General features: G+C 35.6%; 1 protein-coding gene across 2 annotated transcripts; it reads left to right on the top strand.

Moving 5' to 3' along the window:
• The first annotated feature begins 1,824 nt into the window (after positions 1-1,824).
• On the top strand, positions 1,825-15,464 carry LOC6577351. 2 transcript variants are annotated; one of them, XM_015165632.3, is made up of 3 exons: positions 1,825-1,855; positions 9,054-9,239; positions 14,673-15,464. In XM_015165632.3, exons 1-3 carry the CDS (start codon positions 1,840-1,842, stop codon positions 14,885-14,887), a joined length of 417 nt encoding a protein of 138 aa, XP_015021118.1. In that variant the 5' UTR covers positions 1,825-1,839; the 3' UTR covers positions 14,888-15,464. The 2 variants fall into 2 exon arrangements, with proteins under 2 accessions (XP_015021118.1, XP_002003318.2); XM_002003282.4 differs by lacking the exon at positions 1,825-1,855 and adding an exon at positions 2,599-2,912.
• Positions 15,465-15,790: the final 326 nt, after the last annotated feature.

Below are 15,790 nucleotides of genomic sequence, written 5' to 3'. Positions count from 1 at the left end.
GTTTAACAATTATATTACATTAAGTATAGTCGCCGTTTTGTGACATCATTTTGAAGATTTACATCAGAGCTTTTTAATTTCTTAATTATTCTAATTGTCTGTGTGTTTTTTAATAAGTTGCACATCCGCTGTGGTTAGATTTACTTTTGATAGATAACTCAAATTACAACGCGGATCAAATGGCTTGACTGAGACTTGAGCCGAGTTATAAACTCAATTGCCCTATAATTAGGTAAGGTTTATTATTTACACGAAATAGCGTAACAAGCCTCAACGTTAATGACCGTCAAATGGGAGTGCGGCCTGTCATTGAAAAATTGTCGTAGAGGAATCGTCATAGAGCTGGAAATGAAATGGAAAAGATGTGCAAAGAAATGAATAGGCTTAAAGACTCTTTTTAGCCTAAGCTGTGCATATGAGCTGCCCTTTATGATATGGTAATTAAGCATAGTTCATTTAATTGGCTCTAGCAAATGGGCAAACGTTCAACATAAAACAATATCAAAAGCCATGAATATTGTTGCCCTCGTCAATTTCGTAGAACCGCTAAGCATATAAATAATAGTCGGACTATAATTATTTCTAATTTGTAGGTAGCTGTCAGCTATTGGAATCAGGACAACTAACGACGGCTCGTTGTCCTGCTAAGCACCTTACGCATAGCCCCCATACACCACCGCAATTCCCGATTTCCAATAGATATCGCTCTGTGACCATCTAAGAACAGCATTTCTTTGAATAATTTTGTCTTGTCACGTCTGGGCGTATATTTAAGGTGATTTGAGTTGTATTCAGTGAACCCTCGAGCTAATTTGATGGATTCTATGTACAAACATACTTTTGTTGTGGTTTTCTTTTCTGTTTTCTGTGTTTGGTCAAGCGCATTTACCTTGCGGCTGTATTTGGTCAAGTTAGTGGGTGTTTAATAGTTATTTTGTTGTCCATTGAACTGAAGTAGACGAAAAACCCACAAAACTGATGTCTTATATATTCATTCACATGAGTTATATTTACTTTCTCTATATATAAATACATATTAACTATCTAAATATAAAATTTATACATATAATCTTTTATATTTATGATGTGTATGTATATATACACAATAAATATATACAAATATATATTTGTTTTTTAATTTGTTTATCTTGTTTTCCAAATTTAAAATTGATTCGCAAAATATTTGAAAAATCTTGCCAAAATTGTTTATGTGGAAGAATTTATTTTGCCATAAATTATGTTTATTTGCAGACACATTTTTTCAAAATCCTTTCTTTATTTTTTTCTGTTTATTTTCATTGCCAGCATAATCCAGATGGCACGTGCTTGGCTGCCTTTTACTAGAGCTATAGCTTAATGGATCTAATGTCAAGCTGTGGATATTAAGCAGCCTCATATAACGCATAAGTCAACGTACTCCAAGTCACGAATAACTAGTTAAAGTACTCTCAGCACATAAAGTTCCCGTTGCAAGACAAGAACATAAAAGAGCAAAAACAATAAAAGACAAACCTCAAATGCCATAGAAAACGCATAAAATATCTGCAACAAATTGAAGCAGAGATTGCTCTAGGTGGCATCCTCTCCAGCGCGCGGCTGCGAAGAGTCCAAGTCCACGCTTCAAAGTGCCAGCGTTGCATTTCCTTATCAAAATCCGCGCTTGATTAGATGCAGTCGAGGACGGACGGCAGTTAGCAATTCAATTGCAACTTGGCGACAGACTGACAAACCGACAAACTGCCAAAGCGACAAAGACCGAGCAGGCGACAAGCGGAGAGACTGCGGCTGTCATTAAGCGTCAATGGTGCAAGAAAACGCAATGGCTAAGCGCACAGTGGGATGAATGATGAGAAAAGTGAGTAGACTAATTTATCTATTTCATATATAAATGGATGTAGATATAGAAATAGTTTATTTTCGATTAGATACTTCTAAATTTTATAAAATGAACAATTTTTTTTAATGAGACATAAGCTTTAACAAAAAGCTTCGGTTTTTTCAAAGTTAATCTAAAATCCTTTTTTGACAAACAAGAAATATAATTATGTGAATCTCTAGAAGATGCGATATTTATACATACATATATGATAATTTAGGCTACATACATTTTTATAGAATTTATTCAGTACTTTGAAAGTTATTTCAATACAAAAGGTTGTAATAGTTTTTTTTTCCCCACTGTGTGGCATTTGAAACTGCAAGTGTTGGCTTTTGTGGTGGCAGCCATTAGAAGTGCGAGCCATAGACGAGTGCTTAACCAGCTCCCAACCCGAGCCCATATAAATAACGAACTCCAATATAAAATCTAGCGACACTTCAACTGCTCTCACTGCGTAGCTGTCTCTGTCTGCCCTCTCGCTCACACTCACACTCGCTCGCACTCGCACACACACACGCCAGTTAACTGCGCTTTCAATGCTGCCGTTCAATCTGCGTGCAGTCCGATTGAAACGAAGCTCATTGAACGTGACGCTCTGTCTCTTTCCCACTCATATTCGAGCGTGCATCGAGCTCGTTCGTTTTGTTATTGGTTCGGTTTGCCCGTTGCCCGTTGGCTTCTGTGGCCTGTGACTTGTGCCGCTTTTTCGTATTCAGTTTCGATTCAGTTCGCTTTCAGTTTGTCAACGCGTCGCATGCGTTCGTCGTGCTCTGGCTAGATATATTCGGAATTGTTTGAAATCTAACGAAATAATTTGCATACGAAAGCAGTGAATTAAGTGTATATCTGAATATCTTCTGTGTGTGTGTGTGTGTGACAAACATATTTATATAAAAAACTAGAGGAAAATATTTTGCAGCAGCTCAAATAAGAAACCCTCAACAAGTTGTTAACCCCTTTATGGCCATGTCGCCCTATGCATTCTGCGTTCTCCTCCTGGGATTGCTCTCCCTCGCTCTGAGCCTGAGTACAGGTGGGTGTTCACACTCTCTGCGTGCATTTGCATGGCAGTGCCAGTTAATTAAGTGTACTCGGCGCGCGTCAAGTGGTTCGAGTTTAGTTGGGTTCGCTGAACCAATAAGAAATATGAAAAGCTGTCACTCGCATCGCGAGGCATCATTTAATTTAAGAAAAAACTATTACAACTACTCCTATTATCGTTTTTCCTTGATTAATTGCCTATTCGTGGCGCATACTTTAAATGTGACCCTCATTAATGAGCTCTATTATCTAGCGATAATCAATCAATTTCCACTTTGACCTCAATTGATAAGCTGTCGGGCATTATCAATGCCATTGTTAAGATGCACTCATCTCATAGAACACTCAGCCTCCATAATGATTGTCGTCACTGGGGCGTATACTTAACATTGCCTCAAGTGCCTGCAGCAGATTATTTCATGATTTATTTATATACGATATTTATGCATTTGTCGGTTATTCTATTTATTTATACTTTCAATACTGACAGCCTGCTGCCAGCTGACTGCGGCCTGTGTGGAAAAATGTTTTCACAACCTTAACCAAAAAAAAAATTAAAGAAATTCTCTTCACGACATAAATAGAGCGCATTAAATGAGGCTAACTTGTAGATATATAAATAAATACAAACATATACATATATGTGCATGTATGTATTCCGTGAGCTGTGCCATTTTCTAGACTCTAAAGAATTAAGAGTGCCCCATTTTCCGCATTGCAATAGAAAACTTGCAGCTCAATTGATTAAAGTACACAACAAATGGTTGAATTTAATTGAATTGAAACTGTAACAGAACTATCTAAATGAGTTGTCGCACACAAATTGAGAAACAAGAAATGATATAAGGGCGAGCCAATTCTATTTTTGTACAATTTGTATTGCCCTAATAAAAAGGGCTAAGAAGTTGAATGAGATGAAATGTATTAAGTATAATGTATAAAGTAAGATATTTTTGTTTTAATTGCTTTTGCAATACGGTATTTCATTAATTTAGAAACTCTTTATACTTTTTTATTTTCACAATTAGTATTACCTACAGTTAAAAAAGTTGAGCTTTCTGAATACATATATATATTTTTTGAATAAATGGTAAATGTCTCTATGTTATGAACTGAAAATATTCATAATTTTATCAGTTCAACTCAAACCGAAATTGTGTTCCTGAATTATGAATCAATTGATATAAATTGACTAGCCAAAGGCCTAAATGCTTTCAAACTAATTCTCCATCAATAACTTTTCCCTTTCAGGCAAAAGAATGCAGTACAATAAATTGTATTTTTTTTTTTTACAGATTTGATTTCTCGCTTCGTTTCTCAATTGTGCGTTTTATTTTATTTTATTTTTTTTTTTATTCTAAAGAATTATATAAAATCAGTATTCCAGCTTTTAACCTGTTTTGTGTTCAAAACATTTTTTTAAATTACTGCGCAGTTTTCTAGGGCTATGAAAACGATCAGTGAACATTTTTTGTCGTGTAACAATATTATATAAAAACTCTATTTCTATGGCTTTTTTTTAGCCTTAGTTTAGGTCTTAGGCCTGCCCACATTTTCTTTTGTAGCTTGTAACTTCACGATGTCGTCATATCTCCAATTAGAAGTAAATGCGTGTGGCAGTTTGTTGTTGTTAATTAATGGGCGTGGGCTTCTGGTTCTGGACGCATTGTCAGTCAATTTTGTTTTTATTGTGTCCACTCGCAACTTCGCTCGGCGCACGCACCTCAATAAAACTATGGACCCTGACAGTTTTAGTCTGGCACACATTCCATTCGCGACCTTGTTTTCTTTTTCTTTTCAAGTTGTTTTTACACATTTTTTACATTTCGTTCCGAAATTTCGCAGGCCAGAAAGCTAGAAAACAAAAATAGTTTCAGTTCGAATTGCCATAAAAATCTCACTTACAGCCATTTGATTCTGTCATCCACTTTTGCATTCTGATGATCTCAAATGCCAGCCAAGTTCGAGTTAAGAATCTGTATATAATTATCATATGCATATATATATATATACATAAATATTAATTAGATGATGAATGCGCATGTGCTTAAGCAGTAGTTCCATAATTAAAGCAATTCAGTGAGTGAGCGAAACAATTTGTCATTTGACTTGCATGTCAGGGCATTGGGGCTCATTGCAATTTGCTTGAGATACAATCTGAGCAATCATTATAATGCGAACCAACCCTGAAATCCTTAAAACCAAAACACACCCAAAAGACCCAGAGCATGTAAAAATGTCATCATTTTAATGTGCGACGTGTAAGCCATTAAATAATTTTCTAGCATTGCAATGGAATTTTTTTTACGAATACCCTGTAATTTAAATTACTGTCAAAGAGCATGATAAATAAGTGCAGACAGATGCTTAAAATATTTTTTTTAAAAAGTTAAAAATTAATTGAAATATATATTTTCTGCATATATATTAATAAATATTTTTAAGAAACATTCAAAAATAAATATTTTTAAAATAAACAATTTATAAATTTAATAAAATTTTTTTTTAAGTTATGAAAAAATATTTTGCTTTAAAATTAATTGGCTTTAAACATTAGTTAACAAAAAATTAAAAATTTTTTTATATGCCAATTAAAATTTGTTATTTTTGTCAATCTACCATATTTTATATAGGCATATATTATATATATATTTTTTTTATAATTAATATTTATGTATACAATAGTCGTGGGCATATGCGCTTTGACTTCAGTGTAATTTTATAATTTCAAAGTATTTAACTTTTATTTTTGGGCGTGTTTCAGATTTACAGTGTAGCGGGTGCGCACTTTTTGGGTGTGAATATTTGGGTCTCTGATAAATCTTATATGGTATATACATATTTAAATATGATACATATACATATATATGCTAATCTTTTGCATTTCTGTGCCAGCTGAATGTCTGTAAATATTTACGATTCCAGCTTATTTCCATATAATGCAGCTCTAATCATACAACCATTCGAAACAATTTTAAAAACGTTCGACAAGTTGTCGCAATTGTCGTTTGTAAATTTCAGTTGAACGAACTTTGATTGCATGTCAGTCAATGCAGACCCCCCTAAGCTCCTCTTTAACCACCCTTTGGGCCACCCTCTCGACTGGCTTATGTGAGTCTCTTAGCTGGCGGCCCTTCCCCCACCTATTATTTCTAACGTTTAGGTCGACACTCGTAAGTTGTCGATTTTATGGCAAAGATATGGAACAGCATGTCAGCGACTGTGACTGGCTTTTTTTTTGCCTCTTTCTCTCCCCCCTCCGTCTTACTCTCCTTTGGGCAGAATTGCCAGATTGCTGGATAATCAACACATTTCTTACAGCTTTTAAGCGCCAAAAACTTCCAGCTCTCACTCCCAGACATAACGCAAAGTAAATTTCTATTGAAGTAAGTCGAGCTAATGCAAAAATTGCATGCGAACTTTGCCATGTGTGCAGTGTGTATGCATGCGTGTGTGTGTGTGTGTGTGTGTGTATGGGAAAGTCACAGGCCTCACTAAGTTTTAGTTTATTGTTGCCAACTTTTGCATATGCCATTGCCTACCACAAGTCGTAGATATAACGTTACTGAGCCTCAAAGTGCATTCAACTTTGCTAATAACATAGCCGCGCCCCATTTTTATGTGCGGCGCTCAAAAGTTAGCCAAGTTTTGGAGTGAAAAGGCAAGATAATTACTTGAAAGTATATATATATCTATATGTGTATATCTATTATATGTACAATATGTATATGTATACGTAGTTTAATTGAAAGGTTGTTAAGTAAATAAGGGGTTTCAAATAATTAACTTCATTTATTAGTTATTTTATTAATAATAAATATGTCCGACTTATGCATTATATTATCTATATTTGGCTATAGCTATTGGAAGTACAGCTCTGCTTATAGATATTTAAAAATTTATTTAAGGAGCTTCCCCCAGAAATTTCTTGTTGTTACGGTTTCTAATTCATAAGGAAATGTGAAAATGTTGCTAATTTCGTTTTGTAAAAGGAAAAATACTATTTAAGCTTTTACTTTCCTAGCGTATTTTGTATATCAACCAGCAACTACTTACGCACACAACACACACATACCCACTCACAATCATGCTTATTAGCTTGTGTGTAACCATTTTTGGGTCGCTGTTTGGAACTGCCAAAACATTTGGCATAAACGCGCGCACAATATCAATTTTCATGTTGCATACAATTACAGTCATTACCATTAGTAAACTGCCACCGCAACTGCGCGCACAGTGCTACACGGCTATAAACAATTTGGCCAACGATCTGACAATTCAACTGTCAATTAATTTCAATATATTGTAAATGATAATAATTTCCAAGCAATACCAAATGAAGTTCGATTTTATTTCGAATTCGCTGCAATTTCTGCCTTATTCAAAATACACGCAAAAATTGTAATGTTTATGTTCGTTGTTTATGGCCAAAGCGTAGCGAACAAAGAAAAAAAATACATAAATAAAGCAAACACGTTTGCCAGGCACAGCTTGGCCTGGTCTAAAGCACCAGCTGCCCGGTCGCCCTGTCACCCGACTGTCCCGACTTGGCCATTTGCTGTTTATCTAAGCTTTCATTTAAACGCACCTCAAAGTGTTAGTTAAGTGCATTTAACCTGAACGTTAACGTTTGACGTTTAAATTGGCAAAGCACAAACGGGTTTCACGCACAAAATATCTATATATATATATATATATATGTACATATATTTATTTATATATATATATTGTTGTCATCAACATCCGCTGCTCTCGCTCCATGCTCCACTCTTCAGAGAAACTTCAATGCAATTTTAAGAACAGCAGCCGCTTTTCAGCTGGCAAATAAAATGTTTAATAATTATTTACACGCTCTTTGCCTAAATCGTGCGCATAAACAACGCCAACTGCCGAAAGTTTTGACACTTTTATAAGGCAGGTTTCCCATCGACTGTCCCATAAATAACTCAGCTAAAAGGCTTCTGTGTCTAATTAATTTCAGTTAGCCACATTTTTCAAAAGCCACCGCCAGCGGGCCAACGGGCTAGCCAACAAATCGCAGCGGGCATCTCTGCCATTGCCCATTATTTATGCAGTTTGGCTATCAAAATCATCGCCTGATTGCAATTTAGAGCGAAAACTACTCACTTAGTTTATGATTAAACTCTGCCAAATATCGTATATATACACATAAAGATGGTTGCTAATTATGGCAATGTGATCGATGTAGCTATCGAGTGTATTAACGATTTTCATTTGGCTACGGATACGAAAATCGAATACAAATTTGTTTAAATTAGTCAAATATCTAGAGGGCGTATGTATTACATATTACTCTACCTAAATGGCATTTCACATTCTCCTACGTTCTGTAATGAGTATTGATATCTTATAATAGCTTTGCTACGTGACGTGCATTGGTATTTATACATTTTGCATTACAGCTGGCCATGAAATATTACAAAAGGGTGGAAGCTCTTAATTTGTTTTTAAATTTATTATTAAATCATAATTGTAAGATATGGAAATCTTATATCCCACACGTATTGACTGCGGATATTTTATAATCTTATATAAGATATATGTAGATCACTGTATATATATATGTATATAGATCATTGTTTAATTTGAGTCATAGTCAAATTTTATCTAGACAAGTAAAGGTATACGAAATTATCATCTATATTTTAATAAATAAAAAATAATAATAATTTAATTAATTTTGTAATATCAATTAAATTTCATTTATTTATTGATTTAATTTAATTTCAAATGAAATCTATCTAATCTATCTTATTAACAATTTAATTTAAAATTAAATCTAACTAAAGTTCAAGCACTGCCTGCTGCCAGTTGCCTTCGGTTTGATAAACTAAATATATTTGCACTTATGTTGGAATAACTCAAAATTGTTGTGAAATTTCGGGCATTTTAGATTTATACAAAAAATGCTCGACTGATAATAAATATTAAATATTTTAATTGATGCTTCCAGTTGCTAATAGAAAGACAATATTTATGTTTAAACCTATATAAATAAAATAATATGTTATACCATAGATTATCATCTATAATTTCATTAGCTTTAAGTTAAGTTATCAATAAGTATATTTAAAAACTCAAACTTATAAGCAAAATACTTATTCCCTTGCAGCCTCTGGTGTCCTACGTTGTTGGCGCTGCTCCACAGACGTGTCCAATGGCGAGTTCTGCAACGATCCATTTCAGTCAGAGAGCATCTCGGAGCAGCAGCGCTACTGGAGCTATGTGAATTGCACCTATTCAGTGGGTGTGAAATCGGTGAATGCGCGACCCGTCTGCAAGAAACTTGTGCAGGAAGGTAAGCCACAAACCACAAACCGCAAAACCACTAAACAACTAAACCACCACAGCCACAAACCACACACAGATCAGCAGGGACCAGAGATAGGCAATTATTTAGCTCTGCCCGTTGGACTGTCAATGGGCATTGTTGTTGGGTGAGTGAGTGGGGCGACCCACCGGTGGTTCACGCTCGTGTCGTTGCCGCCTGTTGTTGCCTGCCACAGAGCGTCAAACAAGATTGAGATTTATTGGCCTGACAGAGCAGAGCCGGCAAGTGTAGCATACAAATCCACAGAGGCAGCCACAGCCGCAGCCGAGACAATTGCTCGATCGCGAACGCTCCAGCTGCATGCTGCCAGCTGTTGCTGGGCGTCGACGCCGCAAGGCGTTGAGGGTCGGGTCGAGGTGGGGCGTGGCGAGCGCAACTGAACAAGTGGCTGCGACACTTGGCCCAAGCCGGGCCATGCCAGTTGCATGCGCCGCTAATTTACGGCAAATTTATGTGGCCAGAGAGAGAGAGAGAGGGAGACAGAGAGATAGTGGGTAGGGAAGGGAGCGGGACGGTGGCCGGCAGAGCAAACAAACGCCAACACACGCGGCGTATGAGTGATATTCGTGTTGCAGTCGTCGATCTTTGGCTGCGGCCGCAACACAGCGCACTTTTCGCTTTTATTTTGTATTTTTTATTGTTCAGCCAGCGGCGAGTGCAAATTGTGCTGCTTGTTGGCATTTGCATTTGACAAGCAACAAAGCAACAACAATAACAACAAACGCAAAATGAATTTGAATTTTTCCACACTGCTCAATTTGCCAAACGTTGCGTATCGTTGCAGTTTTATCTAACTCTGATATTTGTGAATAGTTTTTGATTTTTTATTGTCCACGCGAGCAACAACAGCAGCAGCAGCAGAAGAGTCCACAGCTTTGCATTTTCATTTCCGTTTTTATTGTTGTCTGTTAAGTGGGCCAAGTGCCAAAAGCAAAAAATAAACATTTTTAATGTATACATATATATTTTTTATGAGTTAAACTGAGATTTTTGCAATTGATTTCCATTTGCGGTTCATAAAAAAATTATTTTGGTATTCATAAAATTGTGATTTAACTTGGCTTACTAATAAATTTGTTCAATTTAAAATGGTTTTATAGTAAATGAATTTTTTTTATTGTCATTGACATTTTATTAGTATAATATTTGTCAGCTATAAAGCTTGAAATTGAATATATATTTAATTTGAGCACAATATTTGCTTGCAAATATATAGCGAGTATAATAATTTCAACGTTAAACGTACATATATTATTCAATTTCTGTTTGTCAAATCTTAAATATTATGGCAAAGTATAATAGAATATATTTAATGATTTAATAATGCAGTGATTTGTGTCCTCAATGATAGTATTGATATTATTATGTTTATATGTTGATAAAATTATCTAAAATTGTATTGAAAATAAAAGGCTTCATCTTGTTTTATATTTACAGAAAAAAAAATAATTAAATAAGTAAATAAATGAATAATAATAAAAAAATGTATATATAAAAATATAAAAAAAATAAATATATAAATTATATAAAATATATAACAAAAATAATAATTAATGATATTAAAGATCACATAATATTGAACTGGAATGCCGCTCTACCTGTTCTCGCTAGTCCGAGGTTCTTTTCCTTTGCTCGTTCTTCTTAGATGCTCACTCTCGTTGTGGACGTTCTCTCTGTGCTATGTCTGCCTGTATTTTCTGTGGGCTTACAGTTGCTGAGCAAATGAAGAATATTCTCAATACTAAATTAAAATCAAGTTGAACTTTGACTGTCTTTACACTATGTATAAGTCTATAGAAATCCAACCTCTGCTTACGCCTCTCAGGATCAAGCTTTGCATTACTACATATATCAGTTGAATTTTATCATTTCCTATGATCACATACTTCTCTTCAGTTCAGTTCACCTTCAACTTGAATTGTCTGTAATCGAATTATAATTCGCTAATTGAAAAAGTGCAAACAAACTGTTGCACATAAATAATCTTATCGCTTGGCATATGATCAAGTGCCTGGCTTGGAGCGGGCCAAATTTCTTATGGCCAATTAATGAACACCATTAAATTTTTGCAATCAAGCGTCTACAAATTGGCGCTGCGAATATTTGCAAAGATTTGCGGCTGGCAATTAAAATTGCAAACGGCAAATCTCAACCCAAGACTCAGCTTAAGGCGAGTACATAATATACGAAATAAACTAAGCTGCAACAACAAGAAAACAAACAAACAAAAAAAAACAAGTAAGAAGGCTCCAGTCGAGACTGCTCGACTAGGAGATACCCTGAACCCTCTAAGCTGATATTCTTATCATTCTGCACTTCTTTTATGCACACATACATACACATGCATCCACACGCACGCATAAGCCTGCGCTCTGCTAACTGCACAGTAAGCAGCAACTGCGCTTGGGCTGCGCTGCAGTATGGGCAATATTATGAGAATTTATTTGTTGAATAATTTCTTTTGTAGACACACAATCTTAATGAAACTTTCAGAGCGTAATCATATAGTTAAAATGTGTGTACAATCCAAAGCACAAGTCTCTAGTACTTGAAATGCGTTTTTTACAAATTGGGGGCGAAGGGGGCGTGGTATCCAAAATCTGTAAATTACAAAATCTTTGTGTCCATTAACTCTATATACTAGGCAAATTTGAAGTCTCCAGGTTTAAAAGTGTTCAAACTAGGCTGAAAAAACCAAGTCGATTTTTCGATTATTCTCGATAAAAAAGTTATCGGATGAGTTATCGAAAAAATAAAGCAAACTCGTACTGCCTATGGTATACACGAGTATGCATGCCAAATTTCAGCTCTCTAGCTCTTATATCTTCTGAGATCCTTTTGCTCATACGGACGGACGGACGGACGGACAGACGGACAGGGCTATATCGACTCAGCTCGTCGTCCTGATCAAGAATATATATACTTTATGGGGTCTGCGATGATTCCTTCTGCCTGTTACATACTTTTCACAAAACCATTATACCCTGATTTCCCATTTTCAATGGGTTCAAGGTATAAAAAACATAGTTACATATAACATATATATATAAATCTATATATATATAAATTAATTAAGTTGTTGCACAGCGTGAAGCGCTCAATTACGGCAATGAGCAGGGAGTCGAGAGCCAGAGGCAGATGCTGAGATAGAGACTGGGGCAAAGGCAGAGGCAGAGACAGAGACAGAGACTGGGGCTGAGGCAGAATGTTAGTCTGAGAAAAATGCAACTAGGCGATGCTGTTGCTGTAGTAGAAGTTGCTGTTGTTGTTGTTGCTGCTGCTGGTCAATTTATATGCCGTTAAATTAATTGCTTATGAAGTTTGGGCCGACGACTGGCTGAGCTTTTGGCAAATGTCAAATTAAAAATGTATTCCATAATTCCATAAAACTAACAGCCAAGCCAAGCAATTAGCTATTAGCTTGACTATGTCTGTTTGTGTGTGCGTGAGTGTGCGTTGCATTTTAGTTGTCACTGTGCGTCACTGTGTAAATATTTTGCAACTTGTTGCATTTTGGCTGCTCTCGACCAAAAAGTTGTCTTTGTGCTTTTGCCTATTTTGGGCCAATTGCGTTGCGTTGGCTCTTTGGATGTTGTTACTGTGAAAAATGTTGCCAACACACACTCTTACACACACACACATTGCGATCAATAAATAATTAAATTAATTAAAATTTAAATTTATGACACAATGCTGCATTTCCAACTCGGGTTTCAAGCTCGCGCACGCGGCGTATGCGCGATTTGGTTTCTGTTTCCTTAGCGCTCGCAAATTTTCAATTTTCTTTGGTTGCTGCAGCTGACAACTGCATTCTGTGCGCCTTGTTTGATGCCGCGGCCGTGATAAGGCGACAATTGTCAACAATTTTATTAGAGACTTGTGCACGCTCTCTCTCTTTCACTCATGCACACTCAGCTTGTGTGTGCCATCTCGCTCGCGCTTCTAGACTGCCTCTTCTTGCAGCCAATCACAAAAATGGGCAACGCGCACCTTTTTGAGTCGCTTTTAAAGTTTTATTTCATTTTATTGCGATTTATTTTAGTTGATTTTGTTTTATTTCTTTGCTTGATATTTGTTGCTGTTATTGTTTTTGTTGTGTTCTGTTTGCGCACACACACTCATACACGCACGCACACTAACGCATTGGGAAACGCAATTTGTTGTGCATTTTTTCTGGTTTTCATTTGCCGTTTCGCTGATTGCAAATTGTCTCGGTTTGCCGAGTCTCGCGTTCATTTTGGCAGTGTATGCTGCGGCCAGCTCTGGACATAGTTGGAGGCCTCATTTTCTGTTGGCGTTTTTGCTTGCCCGCCTGAGCCTAGCCTAGCTTAGCCTAGCCTAGGTTAGACTTAGCCTGGCCAAGTCAGGCAGAGTCGATTGCACTCAACTTGCATGCGTTTCGCGCAGTGCAAGCCTTGAACCCATTTTGGCTAGTGGTCTCTTTGCCGTTCAGCCAGCTCCAGCTGGCGATATTTAATATTATGTCTTATCTTTGATCTTGCTTTATTTATAGAGCTTTCACATTGACAGCATTAATTTTCATCGAAGCTTCCTAGTTAGTATGCCTCTAATTTTGGTTAGCCAATTACTACGTTTTTTTTTTTTATTAACTCAGCTGAAAACTTGTGTTTATTTTTAGTTAAACAAAATATTTTGATAAATTTTCTAAATATTTTATATTAAATAAGTATCTATCAAGTAATAGCTACAAATAAATATGAAAACTTAATTTTAAATTAAATAAATTCCTATTGAAGTAGTAGCTTAAAATCAAATGACAAATTTTACTGAGCATTTGAACAGTTATATATTGTCAATAGAAACATCGGCTGGAATATAATTATTAGACAAAGTACCATTCAGCATTGATCCAGCCATATTAAAAAATATTTTATAAATTTTCCATATTGATTGAGATTTTAAATAGCTGTAACATTTGCTTAATTATTTATTATATTAGCAAATAAACAAGTCTCAGCTGAACTGCTGAAAACAAATCTGGTTACCTTAAGCAAACGTTTATGCTCCATGTACTAAGAAGGCGCTCAATTTGCTTGAAAATTGTTGGATTTTTATTTTTGTTTGCTATTTAATGGGCAGAAAAAAAAAAACCTCTGGCATATTGCATCAGCTGCACTTACCTCATGGCTCGACTATTTGGCAGGAAGCCATTAGCCAGCGGCAGTTGATCGACGATTTGGACGACATTTGAAATGACATTTTTGAGATAAGTCAAACCGAAGCGAAGCCCACGCCAAAGCAGCGTGCCACATAAATTACATTCATTTTTCTCTCAGTGTACTTAGCTACATATATAAATATGTGCATATGAATATATTAATGCAGAAATTGTTGTCGAGCAAATATTTAAAGTTGATTATGGCATTCGTTTCATTGCAGTATACGGCAAGCGGGTAATTTCACGCTCCTGCTTCTACGAGGATGTGGATGATCCGGCAGACAAATGCGCCATGGACACGACCTCATCCTACATCAAGACCATTTACTGCCGCACTTGCACCACGGACGGCTGCAACTCGGCTGGCGGTCTGTCGGGCCTGGCGGGGCTGCTGGTGTTGCCGCTGCTCGCCGCGCTGTGGCAGCTATGCAAATGAGCCAATGGCTGGGAAAAGTGAAATGATGTGGGAGGAGACTGCACTTAATTGCATGATGCGAATGATGCAAAACTGAATTTAAATTCTTACAAATTCATTTGAGCAGACAGAACACAAAAACACATCAAACAGCAACGATTTTCAAAAATTTCATTTAACTCTTTTAATGCAAATGGCACAAACACTCGGCACCTAATAGCTGGCAGTCACATTTCGTTATATACATATATATATATATATCATAAAATTACCATTTACACAGACTATACAAATACAACAAATACGAATTCGTAACTATATAATTGTTATGTAGCTGTAGAGCATTCAAAGGTTTCCACTTGGCTCGATCTTAAGCAATCAATAAATTTGTAGTCTAAAATTCATATATTCAATTTTTTTCACGCCAATTGGTTCATTTAATTGATTCACACGATCACACACACATGCACATACTCACACACACACACATTCATATACTATTATAGAACTTTGTAATATTGTATTACTTATTGTAATTGTAATTGAAGCACTCTTTTTATGGTGTCTTATAAATAAATTGATGAGACGGTACAAAATATATCAAGAGTTTTATTTGTACTGAATATAAGTCTAAAGCTACATTTGCTTTAATATAACAGTTGATGCAGCTGCAAAGAAAATATTATTTTTTTTTATGAAATATTTTCTGCAAATGAATAAATTTATGAGATGACTTTCTTTGCTGATATGTCGGATTTACTCTATTTACTTCCATTAGAATATAATAATAATCAACATATATATTTTGTTAATTCCTAATAATTATTTAACAGTTTATTAATATGTATTATAATATTATTGTGTATCATCATGTATTTGAAAATTTCATATTTTTATTTAAGGTGGTTATTTATTTATTTATTT

This window comes from Drosophila mojavensis, unplaced genomic scaffold (assembly GCF_018153725.1).
Source record: "Drosophila mojavensis isolate 15081-1352.22 unplaced genomic scaffold, ASM1815372v1 contig_36, whole genome shotgun sequence".
Lineage (NCBI taxonomy): Eukaryota > Metazoa > Arthropoda > Insecta > Diptera > Drosophilidae > Drosophila > Drosophila mojavensis.
This window is presented reverse-complemented; position numbering and strand designations above follow the sequence as displayed.